General features: G+C 47.3%; 1 protein-coding gene across 2 annotated transcripts in view; it reads left to right on the plus strand.

Annotated features, from left to right (window-relative positions):
• Window positions 1-18605, plus strand: part of LOC149341629 (uncharacterized) — a 138166-nt gene that overhangs the window by 28535 nt on the left and 91026 nt on the right. For both annotated transcript variants that reach the window (XM_089543751.1, XM_089543750.1), the window contains exon 2: window positions 4044-4250. In XM_089543751.1, coding sequence (XP_089399877.1) covers window positions 4221-4250 — 30 coding nt within the window. In that variant the 5' untranslated portion in view covers window positions 4044-4220. The remainder of the gene's footprint in view (window positions 1-4043; window positions 4251-18605) is intronic.

Genomic DNA, 18605 nt, shown 5'->3' on the forward strand with positions numbered 1-18605 from the left:
TATAGTGTTGTTAACGAGCAAAAAAGTATTGCGTACGTTTATGTCGGTAGCGATTACGATTAATATTAGTCACGTAATCTCAACTGAGAGCCGTGCTAGCGATCGCGAATTCCAGGCTCACTTTTTTCCCGCTCTCATGGGTAGGCAGCCATACTTTTGAGCTAACCCTTGTGTTCTCTGTTCTCTGCGCGCTTCCCATTTATTGAATCTGATGAGAGCAGAAAGTATTTCCGAAAAACTGTTGCTCTGCTACTCGCATACTCATGTTTGCTGACATTATAAAACCTAATTGCGGACTCATTAGGCACCCCGGTAAATTACATCTGCTACACATCAGACCATGACAAAAAGTGGCGAAGCAGTTCTCGCTAGCCTGCTAAAGCGATGACCACACGGCCTGAAACTCGCATGCAGGTCTCTCATATGCCTATCTTGGGAGATTCTGTGAAGCTGATACAGTTTAATTGATACATCTTGAACTAAAGTCTACCACAACGCAGACCCACGGCTACTTGCCAAAGTCGCATAGATTGTTAAAATCTCGGACGCTATAAATAGAAAAATTTGCCCTGGACGTAAGTTTGAACCAACGATTACTTCGATTAACGGTTAGACTGGTAGCGCCGCTATATTCCTACACTGCGAGCCACAACGCCAGCTGTTCTTAAACCTACCTAATGGCGTAGTCAGATGAGCGTAAAGGAATCGCCCCGGGGTGTAGTGAGATTGAATTCGGCTCCACGCTGCAGCGGTCCTCCTAATCTTGGCTGGGCTGCTGTCGACGCTCGGCGGCAATTCAATTGCGGTGCAGGTCAGCCGACTGCCCCAGCGCGTTCGGGCATGGCGCGCGACCGAATTTTCCTTCCTGAGCGAACGTTTTGTGCAGCAGTTTATCTTTACTTCTTGCCCGTTTAACCAGGCAAAGAATTTCCTCGCAAGATGAAACAGGAACGCATTTCTTGCGGGATTGAATTTGCGCATACTTTTCTCGCAATGATTCACGAGTAGGAGCTGTTAACCGAAGCCGTTGAAACTTCCGTGTAGCATAAATTTTTTATGTATTTCTGCATTAAGGGTGTTCTAATGGTCGCAGTACGATCTTTCCCGGCGAACTTGGTGTCGTTCCCTTTCTCGCTTATACTGCCAAAACTTCACTAGCATAACGAAGGCCGTCGATGAACCAAAGCAGCTCACTGCCACGAATTTACACTGTTTGTTCTTGGAGTCCTTTCGCTTATCAGAATTTCGGATCGCGAAAAGTGTGTTACAGTCGATGAACCGCCAAAAAGAGGTCTAATTCTCGCTATGACTAATTTCTCTAGAGAGACTTTTCAACGTTAAACGAGGCAAAGAAATTTCCTAAGGATCCGGAAGTAGGTAAGTAAATTATGATTTAATTTCAGCCATGACAGATGCTGTTTTCGACGTCGGCAGTGATCGCCAGCTTACATGAAAGGTGAAGGTTCGCCATCAAAAGGCTCATGGATGCTTGTGTGCGCTTTGTGGTTAGCAATAGGCTTCACGTGCGATCGTTGGCGCGGCACCCCAGTGATGTGCACGCTGTTGCGAATCAATCAGTCCGCAATGCGGCCTTCGTCAGACGAGGAGGCAACCACCGCAGTACGACGACGGGCTTCGAAGCGTCTCGCACGTCAGCCACCGATCATCGCACTGTGCGAGCGTCTCGAAACAATTCCAGAGTGATCAACGGTCAATCCCAGAGGTGGAGCGAAGAAACGCCCGGTGCCAGACAGCAAATAGACCGGAAAAAAAAATGGAGAGAATTCGATTTTTTTAAACTGGCTAGCTGAGATATCGCTCACGAGAAAGAGAACGTTCGCGAAGTTTTGCGGAGTTCATCGTAGTTGGCTGAGTTGCATGCGTACAGAGTAGCATGCTACTCGTGAGCACTGAGCAACACGCCGGCAATATGGCCTTGTCGTACTTCCTCGACCATTGTATCTCGTGCGAGATAAGCTGGTTCGTATCTCGAAGAAAATGCGCGTGTTGTTTACGCAAGTAGAGATGCAACTCACAAGTTTTTTTTTTTTATATGTGCGTGTGCGTATGCGTGCGTGCGTACTTTCGTGCGTGTTTTATTACATGTTCTTATTTCGTAGGAACTATGGGAAACGGCGCAAGAGTTTCGAGATAAGAGGCGTAAAGACGCAAGATGCATGCAGTTCCTTTTCCTGTCTCTTTCTTGTGATTCTGTACTCTAGGTAACAACTCAGCTTTCGAGCACCAACTTTCTCATATTCGACAGCTGTACGGGTGGTTGCTTGGCAGGCGCGTAGTAAGACAAACCTGAAATAAATAATTTCTCTCCAACCCCATTCAACGTGAGTGCTTGCTTCGTTGCCTAATCCATTTTTGAATGAGAAATTGCCACAGAATGACTCGCGATGAGCGCTAACCACATCAAAACAAGGAAAACTCCTCCCATCGTGATTTCCTGTCATTTTAAGGTCATCTGCGACCATTGGTTATTCGTCATCCTTGATTAAAGTTCTTAAACCATTGCGCTCGGCGCAGCTATAGTCGCACAAAAGCCATGCAGAAGTTGTGGAAGCCAGAGAACTGGCATGAATTAGTTATACGTATGGTTCATGAGGACATTTCTGCGTAAGAAAATATCGCGATTGCTTCGCACCTTGGCTGTCACGCCGTCACCTATTATCAAAAGGCAGTGTATGACATTGGAGAATGACATTTCGTCATTCCGTGAAACAAAGTACACAAAATGTATCATTATATTGTCACGTAGTTGTGACTGTGATATTAATACTCAATATCTGTGATATTCAGCACAGATATTTTACAAAAATGCTATAATACTACCGAGTATCGATTTTTGGGTTGGATGTTCTCACCAAGTGGATATACCGTTCAAGCTTATTGAAGATATTCATCAATTAATTACCAAGCCTACTATAATAATTTTGTAGGTAATATGTTCTAATTAGTCTATTGAATAAAATTAAGCACTTTGCATATTGACGTTTGTCGGTTCCAGAGGCTCTTGACAGCGAAATAGACGCCCTTTGTTATTGTGGTAAGCATCGGTAACCAATTTTGCGACGTATTTCGCTGGAACTCGAGACGTTACAATTTCGAAACAACGAAACAAGTAGTATGACAACCAAATGCGCGACTGAAACGGTTGCCCGTAGGCAAAGTATGCCCGCCGGATACCATACAGTCACGTGTCAGCGCACTTTGATGCCCGAACAGTGATTCCTTTGCTTGCTGTGCAAATCGTACACAAACTCTCCGGTTCCAGAAGGCAGCAAAATCTGTTAGAAACAAGTGAGAAGCCAAAAGGTAATTCAAAGTCATATCGATATCCATGTCCAGTCGGCGCCAATCTTACGTAGGCACATGTAGAAGCACGTAGCAGACACCAAAAAGCAAACTTGACCAGCGGCCGATGGCTTCCGGGTGACTTGCTCATGATCGCCTGGCTTATAGGTCGATGTGACTTTTATACAACCACTGCCTTTAGAGCCTAGCGGGTGCAGAAAGGTGTGGTCTTGTTTGCAGGGCAGTGTGCAGCTAGTGCGCTGTGCATTATTAGTGTGACAACGAGTGTACCTAACTTAATGTTCCCAATTTGGCTGAACTATTGGAGTGAAAAATCTTTATCTGGTATTTTTTCTATGAAACTCTGTGACGTCATTAGGGCCCACGAAACGGCTTTTGGCTCATGGTATACCCCCCTGGCCCATCGGCACAGATTTGTGAGAACAACCATGGCGTCATCCTAATCGAAATGAATGGGAAGAAATAGGCTTGGGCAGGGCATGCAATGTGAAGGCAAGATAACCGATGGTCCTTAAGAGAAACAAACTGGATTCCAAGGGAAGGGAGGCGTTGCAGGGGGCGGCAGAAAGTTAAGTGGGCGGATGAGATTAAGAAGCTTTCGGGGGTAGGGTGGCCGCTACGGACAAAGGACAGGGTTAATTGGGGGGAGACATGGAAGAGGCCTTTGCCCTGCAGTGAGCGTAGTCAGGCTGATGATGATGATGTGTGGTCCTTCGCAGCGGCTCGTCCCATGCCTCGGCCGACGGCGGCCGGCAGCTGTGCAGCCCGCAGCAGCCCCAGCAGCATCGCCCAGCGGCAGCAGCGCAGCAGCGGCCTCCGGTCCGTGGCGGCCGCGATCCTCTCGTGAGGCTCGACGAGGTCCCGCCCGCACGCAAGCGCCGCCGCCCCAGCGAGGCATGCGACTCGACGGACTGGCCCTAATCGCCGTGAGTAAACGACGCTCTCTCCTCCTCTCTCAAGCAAGCTTACACAGGGATCGTGCTGTCGAGCTGAGAGAGTCAAAAAAAAAAAAAAAAAACGTCCGTGCGCGTCGGTGTTGATGCCCCGCGGCTAACGTTGTTATATACCGCATCGTAATGAGCGCCAGCACCGTCAACAGTAACTACTACTTAAGGGGGTTATCGGTCGTCACTCCACACCTGTGGGCTAAAACGACACGCCGAACTTCATGCATGGACGCACAAGTGCGTGATATTCGAGTTGCAGTACTGTGTACAAAGAAAACGAACGGCATGCTTTAGCACTGGCACTATCAAAGGGCAAATGAAGAGGTTTTAGAATTCGATGAGTTTAAACGAGCCGAATGTGTGAAACTTTCAGGTAAAGGATGCGAAATACTTTTGGGCTAGCATTTGAAATGGTGACATAATCGCCGACTAAAACGGCGTCGGCGTTCAGGCTTCTCTGCAGTCCATTTGAAGGGCAGATGCCGCAATGTGACGTCACGTACGGCGGCGCTAAGTTTCCAGTGAAGAAGCTGTAGTATCAAGGAAGAAAACGAATGCCATCGAAGATGAAGCTCACGAAGCATTGTTAGGCGGCATCGGATGGCGCACGGCTGCACGTTGACGAAGGCAGCGGACGTCTCAAATTTCGGTAACATTGACGTCGCCACGAGTCTTCCCGCACTCCTCCAACGCAATCAGGAGAAGCCTAAACATTGCCGCGTTTTCAGTCGGTGATTACGTCACCATTTTCATTTTCGCAGTGTAGCAAAAAAATGTTCCTCTGCTTAACGAGTTTAAGGCCAACTGTATTTGTGCACCACTTCAATGTTTTCTGTCCGTTTGCTGCCCTAAATTTGTTAAAATTTGTCTAAAGCCAACGACGCGTTGTTGAAGTACAGTTTATTAAAGCAATCGTCTAAGTGCTACGGACACGGAAGCAATCCTTTGCTTTAATCATTGCTCCTGGCATAAAAGTGCAAGTGCAAGCTCAATGTTGTGTACTCCTAACGAAGTGACGAAGTATTGCAGGCTCTAATATTACAACAGAGCACCTAAAGTACAGGGTTGGTCAAAAGTTTCCAGGCCGCAGGTTCTGCTTTTAAGTAGTATATCGGGAAATTACGAAACACCCGAAGCTCCAAATCTCTGTAGTGGGTAGAGGTATCAGTGCCTCCTCTGAGAACCTTTAGAGCTTTACTGACATCTTAAGTGTCAGGATATACGGCTTAAAAGCAGACCTTGTGGCCCGGGAACTAGCCCTTTACATTTTTGTTTTGAATAAGGGGCGTTTGCTAAGGAATGAACACGTCCATTGTAAGTTTCGGAATTACACAACGACTTTTCTGTGTTGTGAGTCACTTTGCTGAACTATGCTGATCGACTGTGACTCTTCATTTTTTTTTTTTTTTAAGACAGCGTAAATTCCAGCCCCACATTTTTTCTAGCTGCCTTTTAAAGATTACAATGGCTCGTTTACGAAGCCACAGTGACCCCATGTTCGCCTAAAGTTTGAAAAACAAGTATAAAGACTGTTTGCGCCCACAGAGCGCAGAATGTTACTCGCAAAAAGAACACCCGTTATAAACATCCTACTACCTTGCTTGTATCCGAAATTAAGTGCTTTCCAGCCTTGCGATCACAAAGCAGCTGTCGTGCCGGTTAGGCTGTGTTGAAATTCGATAGGTGTGGGAGCTTGCGCTCGGCATCTATCAGTTATGTGAGAGTCAATCCCACGCACTTAAAGGGCAAATGAATAGTTTTACATTTTGATGAGCTTCCAATCACCGAATGACTGAAATTTGGTCTTAAATTATGTGAAGCCCTTTTGTGCTAGAATTTAAAAGGGTGACGTAATCGCCGAATAAAGCAGAGATTTCGTTCAGGCTTCTCCGCAGAGCACAGCATCGGGTAAAGGGCCCAATGATGACGTCATCTGCGGCGGCGGTACATTTTCAACGCAGCAACGCTTCCTAGAGTTTAGAAAACCAAAGCGCCGCCAAAGCTGAAGTCCGCGGAGAGTTACTTCGCCGCATCGGATGAAGCACGACCGAGTGTGGGCGAAGGAAGTGCAAATCTGAAATCTAACATTAGATTAGCTTCTCCGCATTGTGTTGCGTTCTGTGGAGAAGCCTAAACATTGTCGCTCTCGAATCGGTGATTACGTCACCACTTTAAGTGCTAGCGCAGAAAAACTTCGCATGCTTTATCTCCAGACTTCATGCACTCTAATCCCCGATTTTGGTCCATTTATTAAAAACGCTTTAGCTTCTCTTTAATTAAAGGTCCACGCTGAGGAAATAGCGGCGCTTGAGTTTCCCTGCTTCGGCATTTTTTTGTATACGGGCATACTGCCTGCGTTCCGACTTTGGTTTCAAGAGGCTCTTAAAAGAAACGAGGGCCAAAACTGGGAGGCGACAGAAAGCCACAAGCAGGCTGAGGGCTCCCGGTACAAGATGATTAAAGCTCCTAATTGCACCAAAAGTAAAGGCTTCCCTTGAACTTTGCCGCTTAGTAGCCCCCTTGACGCGCCCCGGAAGACCTGTTCTTCCCATTGGCCGAAGCGTCGCGGTCACGTGTTAACGCGCGCTTTCTTGCTCCACTGCAGACGCCGACGCCATTTCCAGGTATGCTTCGTTTTGTTTTTGTGCGGCGGAGGTTTGCCAAGAAGCGTTTCACCAGCGTTGGCGGAGTTTACGTTTTGCGGCGATGCCGAGCTTGTGTTATGCTCATGGATAAAACAACCGAGGAGACAACGAGAAAATACCTCTCGTTAATCCATCCGCGAAAAACAACGCGGTCCGCCGACTTGTTCGGCTGCACATTATCGGCCGGGCAAGCTTGAATAATGCGCTGGATCCGCGCCTTTGTGAGCTAAATGGCCGTTCACTGCTCAGACGTGTTATATATATATATATATATATATATATGGTTTGAAGCGCGAGCGACTGCAATTTGCAGTTTTTTTTTTTTTTTTTTGCACCAAATGACGTTCAGCGTGCTTGTATAGTTGGACTCGGCCGCTCGAGGGCTACGAAAGCCGCTCACTGTGTTTTGCGAGCCCCGCCGTTCACGCTGCAGGCTCAGCTGATCAAACGTTGATGTCGCAGGTACTGCATGGCGCATTCGTTTGGTTGTAATTGGGACTCGTTCGCGGGCTCGAACCGAAAGTTGCGCTTCATGTTGTTTGAGCCCCGCAGTTCACGCTGCTCGCTGTGCAGGTATAGCTTTGATGCTGCGCCCATTGCTGGACGTATTTGTTTGTTGCTGTTGGACTTCTTCACTCATGATCTTGAGACTGCAGCGGCGGTTCTCGTTGTTTTCGTTGTTTCAACCCCTTCTTTTCATGCAGCTCGCGGTGCAGGTCTAGCTTTGATGTTGCGATCATTTCTGAACATATTCGATCTGGCGGGGTTGTAAATGACAAGACCGCGACTCTGCCTAAGCCGCCATCATCATCAGCCTGACTACACCCACTGCAGGGCAAAGGCTTCTCCCATATCTCTCCAATTAACCTTGTCCTGTGACGTGTGCCAGCTGCGGCCATCCTATCTCCGCAATCTTCTGAATCTCACTCATCCACCTAACTTTCTGCCGCCCCCTGCTACTCTTAGTCTTCTCTTGGAATCCAGTCTGCTACCCTTAAGAACTGTGGGTTATTTTGCCTTCGCATTACATGCCCAGCCCAAGCCCATCTCTTCCTCTTGATTTCGGCTAGGATGCAATTAACCCGCGTTTGTTCCCTCTCCCACTCTGCCCTCTTCCTGTCCTTTAACGTTACACCTAAAGTTTTTCTTTCCATAGCTCGCTGCGTTGTCCTTAAGCTGAACACTTTTCGTTATCCTCCACATTTCTGCCCCATACATGAGTACCGGTAAGATAGAGCTGTCGCATACTTTTTTCTGGCGGGATATCGGTAAACTGCCGTTCACGGTCTGAGAGAACCTGCCACATGCGCTCCACCCCTGGCTTATTCTTCGAGTTATTTTTGTTTCTGTTTCTTTGTCTTTATTTGCTTCTTTCTTCCCTTCTTTCTTTCGTGGCTGCGTATCGAAGCAGTGCTAGAGTCAGCCTTCAACAGCTCGCCGCCAGAAGGACCAAACAAACCGACGCAAAAAAGCTGTCGATGAAGTCATAGCGAAAATAGAATGCACCGCGAGCATGTTCTGCGAGCCGCGTCATGGATGCCAACCGTATATATAAGGATCTCTGGCGCTCTTGTTTGACACGCAGCCACCCACAAGCTTAACTCGCGTTACCGTGCCACTTTCGGCGCCTCTGAAAAACTGAACGTGGAAAAATTGCGGAATGCGCTGCGAATTAATAACTTAATTCCTTGCTTAAAAGTATATGAAGCCCTCCAGAAGTGTGCCTTGTCATAGCCGCCCGTGGTTCCACAGTAATGACAGTCGTAGATTTAAGTGATAGAGGTGACAGTAAAATGCGTTCTGTGTGAGGTGTCCAGTGTCGAGCGAAATCTGATGCTAGGGCTAAGGTCACGTCACCGAGATGTTGAAGACGTAGGCGTAGTTTCGTTCTGTATGCGCGAAAAAGTGACGGCAAAAATAGTTAACGGTTTACCGGATGTGCCTGCGCTGAACGGAAGGGCATGCTTGCAGTTTCGGCAGGCAGCGAAACTCGATCTTTTATTGCGAAGCAATACTACTTTAGCTACCACCTCAGCCCGTTCCAGCGCGAGGCGGTGGTAGGCACCACTTGACCTTTGGCATGACCTTTGGCATGACCTTTGGCATGACCTTTGGCATGACCTTTGGCATGACGTCATACCATCTGTGTAAAAACGGGGCCCCATCTCGCGCCGTCGCAGCGCAAGGCTGGTAGGCACCAACGCCGGTTCGCTCCTCTCGTCAAGCCTGTCAGATGCCGCCTCAAGCAAGCAAGACTCTTCGGCAGAATGCAAAGAGGAAGCATCAGCGAGGAGACAGCAGAAGAACGAGAAGAACGACTTTTGTGTCGTCGTTCTTGGCTATGCGTCATTAGCCGTGTCAGTACATGGGAAACCAATAAAATAGCGGACCCTATCGTATTGCTTCCCAATTACCAGGCTTAACCAAGCTAAGCCACGTACAGCCAGTTTTTTTTTTGTGTGTGTGTGTAAGCGAAGGCACGATGCTACGAGAAAGACTGGCCGTCAATTCCAGAATTTTACGTCTTGCTCAGCTGCTTGCTTTGACGCTGCCGTCCGCTAGCTATGAAATCTACCCAAATTGTTCCACTGTGACCTTTGTGTTGCCGCACCTCCTTCCCTTTCCTCAGTCACACTTGGCCACGCGACGCTCTACCAGTATTTGAATTTGTTCCCTCGCAGCAGGGACCCACCTTTCCCGAATCTTATCTTTTCAAAGGTGGAGCACCGCAAACTGCTTCGATTCTACTCGTTTTCCTTGATCGAGTCATATTTGAAAGACTTTGCCAACGGCCACATATCGGAGAGAAATATCTCTGACATCTTAGGGGTGCCTGGCATCCGGCGGAGGCTCCGCGGTAGTTGAAAATTTTATGCTTGTGTACGAACCGCCAACTACATGCAACGCTAGTAAAAAATAAAAGGACTTTCTGCTGAAACAGTTCGTTAAAGTTCACTTTGGTTGCAAGGGGCCGGTAAAGGACAAAAACACGAAGGACGACTGGCAGAGCACATGTGCGCTCGTTTTGCATTTTACGCCCATTGTTTCTTTGCTCTAGATCGCTTAGCAGGAAAACAATTTTCTGACAATGTCAAGTTGTTTACGGTGCAGTGGAAGGAGTGGCTGTCCCCACATCACTGTCGGATGAAGGTTATGTGCGGACTTAGGCATACTCAACAGTAAAGAAAACAAATTTGGAGAAGCCCTGCAGGCTGCAGCTGATACGAAGCCTAACATGAACGAAGCCACAATTATGAATTCGGCGTCTCCGCGGTCACCGGAGTCGCCCTTCTGCGCAAGCGAAGAGCGAGTTGCTATGCAGTGAAACATACATTCAGGTCAAGAAGCGAGGTAAGCAAGCACGAAGGTAACGTTGTGCCTACCTCAAGCAATGTACGCTCCAGGGGACACCTCACTAAGGGCTCCATAGGAAGATGTATTTAAGAAGTGACCGAAGGACGGCGAGCCGCTCCTAAGACATCCTTACCGACTCAAGGAGCGTTGAAAAATTTGGCCTTTAGAGCATGCATGTTCGCTTCGCGTGACGCCATAGTTGAGTCAAACTTGCCGACATTTCCTTGTTTCCATCTTCTTCTTTTTCTGCCAGGACAATATTTCAGTCATGGCGTCCTTCACCTGAAGGTGCATCCGCGGTGAACCCGCCTCCTCTTCCTGCGCCCATTTCCGTTTCCGTGTCAATGCGTATTGCAGAGGCGCGATGCGCTCTAAGCTTCGAAAATGCTTTCGTTCCGCCCATATTACCTGTTTGCGAAGCGCACATACCTGCCCAGCGGAACGCTCACAATACGCGCCTCGAAAAAGCTGCAGTGACGCGAGGGTACAGGCGCCTCGGACGAATGGAGCCCGAATTTCCACACATGTACTACTGTCCCGTGCTTCTTGCTATCGTATCGTTGACGATCTTGACTGCACGGCAAAGCATGCACCAGATAATGACGGACCGCCCTTAGAAACGTGGACAGCTAAGCGAATCTCCATACTCCTAAGCCGGCCCTACCTTTCACTCCACTGCACGTTTCTAGCTAGACAGGACACAACAGTCACACGAGTGAAACGCAAACTTGCCATTCTTCTTTTCTGCGCCGTTGCTGCACTTTCGACACAAATGCTCGCAGATACAACCGGGAACGCTCGACGCGTTCTCTCAGGAAACAGCGTGCCTACGCTTCCTGGCTCAGCATTTTTCGGATCAAATCCTCAGCCACCTCGACGGGTCCCCCAAAGGTTGGCGCGGGATAACAACTTTTCGCGACCTGTGTCGCGAGCGCGCGTTTTTGCGCCGGGACGCCGCAGCTGCCGGAAATACGTGCGCCCGTTCAGGCAAACATTCATGGAGGTATGACAATAGTGTCGCGGCCTGCGCGGTCTAGACCGCGCCGCTGTCGTCCAAAGCGCATTCGATGACAACCAGTCGGCGCGATGTGCGCTGTCGAAAATTTTAAACAGTGGCTTGTTTTCGTCGCGCTGCTCGTGAAGGAGTGGACGGCACGATAGGAGAGCACGCGTAAATAGCAACCGTAGGTTGACTGTCGGCGGCTAAAATCACAGCTCCAGCATGACCGATTGTTCCCAGCGTCAACGCATGGCAGAGAGCCTCACTAGCATACCTGTGCCGTTATGTGATTTATTTACTGAATTCAGTTTAAGGAGGGAGAGGCGCGAAAATCTGTGGACGTAGCTTGACAAATGCCCCCAGTCCTAATCGTTGGTAATACAGTGGTTTTAATAACAATAATCTTAGAAGAAAGAAAATAACCGTATTAGTTGCACACAGCTACAAAACTACATTATAGCTAGTGCATTACAGTACATACAAAAATAAAAAAATTACCGACGATTACGTTACTTCCTAATGCGAAATTTGAGCGCAGCAAGTAAGCTGTTTCACCTTTTCGATAGATTGAGGCAAAGAAATCGAGCAACACATGTATGTGCTATCACAGATTTTTTTTTATTTTTCACACGTATTCCTTTAACAAAGACTGCACTAACAGTTCTTGACAGTCATGAAGGAAGCTTTGTGGTCGGAGAAATAGACTGATATATGTTCGACTTGGTACACCAATGCTTGATTCTCAAAGACGAGATCTATACAAGTGCCTCGCGAGGTTGTCACAGCCGTGGGACGCGTTACGAGCGAGAGGAACGGGATGTTCTCCCGCATAAGTGTTAGGAAATTGCTGTTTGTCTTTATGTCAACATTAAAGTCCCCCACTACTAACATCGGTGTGGATCGATGGACGGTTAATGCGAGTTGCAGGAAGTGCACGACGTCTTTCGTGAGTGCGGTAGGGGCGAAGTAGGCAGCTACTACCAGCAAGCCGTTGGGCAACTTTGCGGCGCACAGTTCGCCAACTTCATGTGACGTGCCAAACATTTCGACTGGTATTGCAGAGAGACCTGTGCGCAAGTAGATAGCGACTCCCGCCGCTCTGTTGTGGTCTCTGCGAGCACCACAGCAGGATAGGAAATCTATGATTTCGAGAGGCTCTTCGGGATCCATCCAGGTTTCAGCAAAGCAAAGTACAGAGGAATGGCGCAGAATGTGATCGTGGTGTACGTCCTTGGCATGTGCGGCAAGGGAGCGTACGTTAAGAATGTGGTTGTGAATGATGAATCAAGTGCTGCCAGCGAATGACGCGTCCATTGGCTGTCTGCGTGTGTTACTGATGTGTGGTTAACATGTTAAGCTTCGCCTGTAAGAGTGGAACGCGACAGCGTCTTGCAACGCTGCCAGGGAGTCCACAGAACGCCATCGCCAATTCGGCTGTACGCCTTGCTGGACGGTAAATTTATTTTTTGAGGAAAGGAAATGTATCTCTCTCGCATATCTGGGTGGACACCTGCACCTCGCCGTAAGGGAAAGGGGGAAGATGGGAGTGAACGAAGACGCCGTATTAGCTAGACGCGCCTTTGTTCATTCCAAACCATTCAGCTGGCATTACGGAGTGGCTAGCGTGCTCGTATCGCACTCCGGAGACCCTGGTTCGATTCCCCAACTCGACCAATTTCGTTCTCGGTTTTATTGATTTATGCGGTCTAACTAGAAAGGTTAATTAGGCTATTTCATATTTATATTCTTGTATTTCTATCCATCGTGTTCTGTCATTAACCTGTCAATTGTTGGAACTGTCTAGGATGTTCGACACAACGTATATGAAACGAGCAACGTCTTACTGAGTGGGGAAGTGCGTGGTGGTGGAGGGAACGCGGCTTCGTACTTATCTGTTTTTTTTTCAGCAGCGTCTCCTTCCGCGGACGGTGTTGTCGCTGCGGCGAGCGTCTTTCTTTTCTTTTCTTTTCTTCTGACGTCTTCATTCTCCTGTATATTAATTAGGCTAATTGATTAATTAAGCAATTAACTAAACTCAGTCCAACTTAGTTGCAGCATCACTATACGATCCCTTTGATTGGTTGCATGGCTACTAGCCAAAGTACAATTGGCCCCATTTGAAATTCGCGCACTGTGACGTCACGAGCATTTCGACCAATTGAAAAGCGTCACATTGGGGGCGGAGCTGGTTACGAGGCCGACGCCGACGCCGACGACGACGCGAAACCCAGGAACGGACGCCAAAGAGCTGCGCTCTAAAATTTAATGAGCTACAGGAGGCACATGTCGGCAAATTTGTACAAATACAACATGACTGTAAATTAAATTAAGTTTTTTTATGATAAAAAGGTGTTAATACCGGTAACATAAAATCGTGTAATATGACCGCGAACCGTGGCAGAGAAAGATCAAAACGGAAAGCAATCGGTAAAAGTTTACACCCATCTAGGGCAGTCTTGCTATATATTATAAGTCGCCGCGGTGGCTCAGTGGTTATGGTGCTCGGCTGCTGACCCGAAAGACGCCGGTTCGATCCAGGCCACAGTGATCGAATTTCGATGGAGGGGAAATTCTAAACAGCCATGTACTGTGCGATGTCAGTGCACGTTAAAGAGCCCTAGGTGATCGGTACATATCATCCGGAGCCCTCCACTACGACGTCCCTCATAGCCTGAGCCGCTTTGGGATGTTAAAACCCGTGAAACCATGACTATTTGTTGTGCGGCAGAGCTTTTTGATCTCAGAATGTGGATGGAAAACAGGTTGCTCTATATAAACATCCATACGAGGTCTGTTAGAAAAGTATCCGACCTTTGGCCGCAGAAAAAAAACTGGCATAACTGGAGCGTTGCCAACCTATACACCTTCAAAGTAGTCTACTTGGGACTCCACACACTTCTTCCAGCGGTGCTGCCATTGTTGGAAGTATTCCGAAAAGGCCCCTTTCGAAATGGAGTTTAGCTCAGCTGTCGTTACAGTCAAAATGTTCTCTCTTGTCTGAAGTCGCGCTGCTTTCAATGGCCTCTAGATTTTGGGAAACAGCCAGAAGTCGCAGGGGGCCATATCAGGAAAAAAGGAGTCTGTTGAACCACAGGAGTCTGGTTTTTCACCAAAAAAGTCTGACTCAAGTGCGAGGAATGTGCAGGAGCATTTTCTTGATGGATGCGCCACTTTTCTGTTGACCTCAACTCCGGTTTCTTGCGCCGCACAGCATCACGTAGGCGACGGAGGACATTCCTGTAGTACTCTTTGGGCGTTGTTTGACCCTGTGGGGTGCTTACTCGTGGTGTGCCACACAGAGGGAGTCAAAGAAAGCAGTCAGCATCACTTTCACATTGCTGCGCACTTGGCGGGCCTTCTTTGGTCTTGGTGACGTGGAATGTTTCCACTGTGACCACTGGGATTTGATTTCCGGGTCGTACGCGTACACCCAAGACTCGTCATCAGTAATTATGGTGTTGATGAAGTCGGGGTCACTGTTTGCGGAATCCAGCATGTCCTGCGAGACTTCAACACGAAGCTGCTTTTGCTCCACCGTGAAGAGCTTCGGCACGAATTTCGCCGCAACTCTCTCCATGGCCAAATCTTCGGTGATAATGAAATGTACAGAAAAATTGCTCATGTCCACCACTTCTGCAATTTCTCGGATAGTCATACGACGGTCCCGCATCACCACAGCGTTCCCTTCGGCAATGACCTGGTCATTTCGGCATGTTGATGGCCGATCGGAGCATCACTCGCTCTCCACCGATGTGTGGCCATCTTTGAACAAATTGTACTACTGCTTAATCTGTGTTCTGCTCATAGGATCGTCACCGAAAGCCGTCTGAATATTCCGAATGGTTTCCACTTGGCTGTTGCCTAGATTATGGCAAAATTTGATGCAGTAGCGCTGCTCCTGTCACTCCGCCATTTTCCTTGCAATAAAAAACCGACGAGAGCTCTGCGCACTGCCTCACTCAAACGCTGAGTCCCAGCGACTGACACCATCGGCAGGCGGGAAAAAATTCGTGCATGCGCACGAAGGTTCAAGTTCGGCTGATGCAAGCGCGCTTGTTTCATAACCATCAGGTGTTCGCAAAAAAAAAAAATAATAAAGTCGGATACTTTTCTAACAGACCTCGTATATGCGTAGCTACATATATATAAAGTACCTATGCAGGATCTGTGCAGAATCCACGCGGTATCTATTAATTACACAGTGCAGTTACCTATAAGCATACCAGCTGAATGAGGCCATGAAAAATAGCGAAAATATCGAAACACTGGCAATTTAAATAGATATTTCGTCAACGTTTCTTAGAGCTAGATGACCCGACAAAAAAAAAAAAAAAGGTCTTTATAGTTTATAAACCAGTGTTCGATTTCGTCACGTGCTCAACAGAAACCTAACGCAGTGCAAAATCTCCCCTGACTTCATGTGCACCTCTTCCGTTGACTTGCGGAGTACGGTATGTGGAGTTTAACATCCCAAATGTTCACTTTCAGCTGGAAGAAACACTTCAGTCTATCCGCAGCTAGATTGTCGAAAGTATAAAAAGAGTTCAAGTGCTCTTATTGGTAAAGTGCGCTCGGAGAAACGATTTTGTCAGAACTTTATGCAGTACATAAACCCGCTGACAACAACATGATGTTGGTGGAAAAAAATCGTCGGTAACAGTGATCTACGTTACCAGCGCTACATTTTTACAGTTTTAGTTACGCCGTAGACGGAGCTTCGCTAACTATCGCGGGTGCCTTAGCAACCAGCCCGGTTGCGGGAAATCATTAACTGCAAGCTCTAGGCCCGAAAAAAAAAACAGCTTCGACCGGCATTCAAGTCCTGTGAAGCACGCTGAACAGTTCAGCGCATCCGCGTCAATCGTGAGGGGCTTCACAGGGCTTTTTATCCGGGCCTTTATTGCGCTTTTAATTTCAGCCCCCCAAATGCACCGCAAAACGGCTTCGCTTTAGCTTTGCAGTTTATGCTCACTTTTTACGTATATTTAATGGCACTTAGACTTCAATGAAAAGGTCAGTTATGCCCATTCACATGATCGCTAAGAAGATAGACAAATGAAGAAAGAAAAAATTCGGACAAAAACATATCCTCAGATTTATGGTCAGTACCTTCTGCTCGCAGCGTAGCACACGCGCCCACTCATATAAGCACGCGCAAACACAGACTAGTTCGCTTGCTACCTTTTTATCTCACATATTTCAGCTCCCTTTTCTTTACATTTTTCCAACAACAGTCAACATTTGCACACTCGGAGCCAGTCTCTTTGAATCTGCATTCTTCTGGCCAGCCACACAGCACCACGCACTACATTAAGCGCTCTCTCGGAGGATGCCTTTCCTCTCTCTTGCAGTAAGTAGGAGTTGCCTATACCAGATTTCTTTCTTTTTTTTCAAGCTGGGGTTCAACATTCTTTCCGCGATGTTCACACAACCAACAAACTTCTCCGCCAGTACATTTTCATTTTTCGCCTTTTGTTTTTATACTGATCATACCTTATACTTCATTACTTCAATTTTTCGAGATACGCATTCACGCTTTATCTCAGGCCCTAAATTGAAATGTTGTTGATATTTCATTCTGTCCGTGTCAATATACGACGCCCATGCTCTAGTGTCTAGGAGCATACTTTTAAACATTGCTTTTCAGACAACCCCACGCGTTGGGACATTATTATGTCTCGCTCAAGTTTTATAATCTCGAGACGCAGCTTCATACAAACAACAACAGGTGCCTTATGAATCGATAATTTCGTGTTTTCAGGACAATGAAGCAAGCCACTGAGATCTGCTACTGCTATATATATATCAGTTTTTTTTTTTTCATACCTTTCGACATTGCCTGTTGTTGGCGCACTGAAAACATAAGCTCGGTATATATGTTGCCCAAGCGCTCCTAAGGATGTAAAAGGTATTTTTTCATAGGTGCGCAGTTGTATATTTCAAAGGTTTGCTTATTGCAGGGTGTTTATTTTTTGTTCTAGCCACTAAGGTAAACAAACCCGCTTTAACAATACTTGAACTTCGCCCTAAGTGCTTTTTCGCACCAAGCAATCTTGAGCGAATCTTGACCGAACCGCCTTTTCTTTCCCTCTCAAGACAGTAAAGAAATGGATGAAAAAAACCTTTGCACGCTTAAAGTGTGCATTCTCTGTCAATGGCCCCACCATAGTCAGACGTCATGGCGTTTGTGCAGGGAGCTTGGAAGTATAGTCGAGTAACCAGGTAGTTTAGATTGACGTTGATTCGTGTGACCACATCCGTCTGCTCGTGTCCGGCGCCGAGACCTCCCGGTAAAGTAAGCGAATTAGTTGAAAAGCTAGCAATGCGTTCAAATAATTTTTTTTCTGCCTCTGATAGCAAAAGAGAAAAGACGTTAGGGAGGAGCATAACCACACTCACAAGCAACACACAGTTTTGCCGTCATTTGACGTCATAATACTTGCCCATAAGAGACAACCAATATCATGAAGCTGCATTCACAGTAAGCGGTCACCTATCAAAACGGGAGACCTGCGACTGAAGAATGTGGCTGAGCATTTCTTTGCGCAGCACTTTCAACCAGCGTTTACGAGCACTGCTTAGCCAACACTTGCCTCTAAAGGCGAAGCTTCCTCCCTTGCATGCCTTCGTCGCAAAAAGATAGTGCACTGAGTTCGGGATGGTTGGTGAATATGCAAACATAGAATGAAACATGACTAAAGAACATGGACGGGAGAAAAATGACAAGGACACAGCGTGTTCTTGTTGTTCTTCGCTCAGCATATTTTTCAGATTTTTTTTTTTATACATTAGAAATAAAGCTTCCGCGTTCAGCTCCTGGCGAATGAGAAAGTCATCCATGTGAGCCGGTCAGTAGGAACCTTCTGTGACTCAGATAGGTCTTATGAGGAGGAGGGGGGGGGGGGGGGGGGGGGGCTGGGACTGTTTAGTCGTCACTGTCTCTTCGTCGCTAGGGGGGAGGATGAGAGATTTCAAGGTTTATTACTACAGTTGATGACTCACATAATCTGTTTGCAATCGTGCATTTGATAAACTTCAGTAGGACGATTAAAACTGCACAACTTATTTTCGTGTTAGCAACTACATCGAACCGGAAGTTCTGGCCGTTGAGAAGCCCTACGCTAAGTATAAAGTCATATTAATAGAAGAAATATCCAGTTTTGTAGAGTTTACATTTGTGCGTTTCTCTTTCAGTTTTAACGTGACAGCGCTAAGGGTCTTATTCAGCGGAAAACCCAGAGTCGTCGCCATCGGCGGCGTCAGCAGCTTGCGCGAAAAATCCCCACAGAAGCAACCTATAGGTGGCCCACCTAGATGGAAGGTGGTCAACCTAGG

This window comes from Amblyomma mixtum, chromosome 5 (genome assembly GCF_055824585.1).
Source record: "Amblyomma mixtum isolate Tamu chromosome 5, ASM5582458v1, whole genome shotgun sequence".
NCBI classification, from domain to species: Eukaryota; Metazoa; Arthropoda; class Arachnida; order Ixodida; family Ixodidae; genus Amblyomma; species Amblyomma mixtum.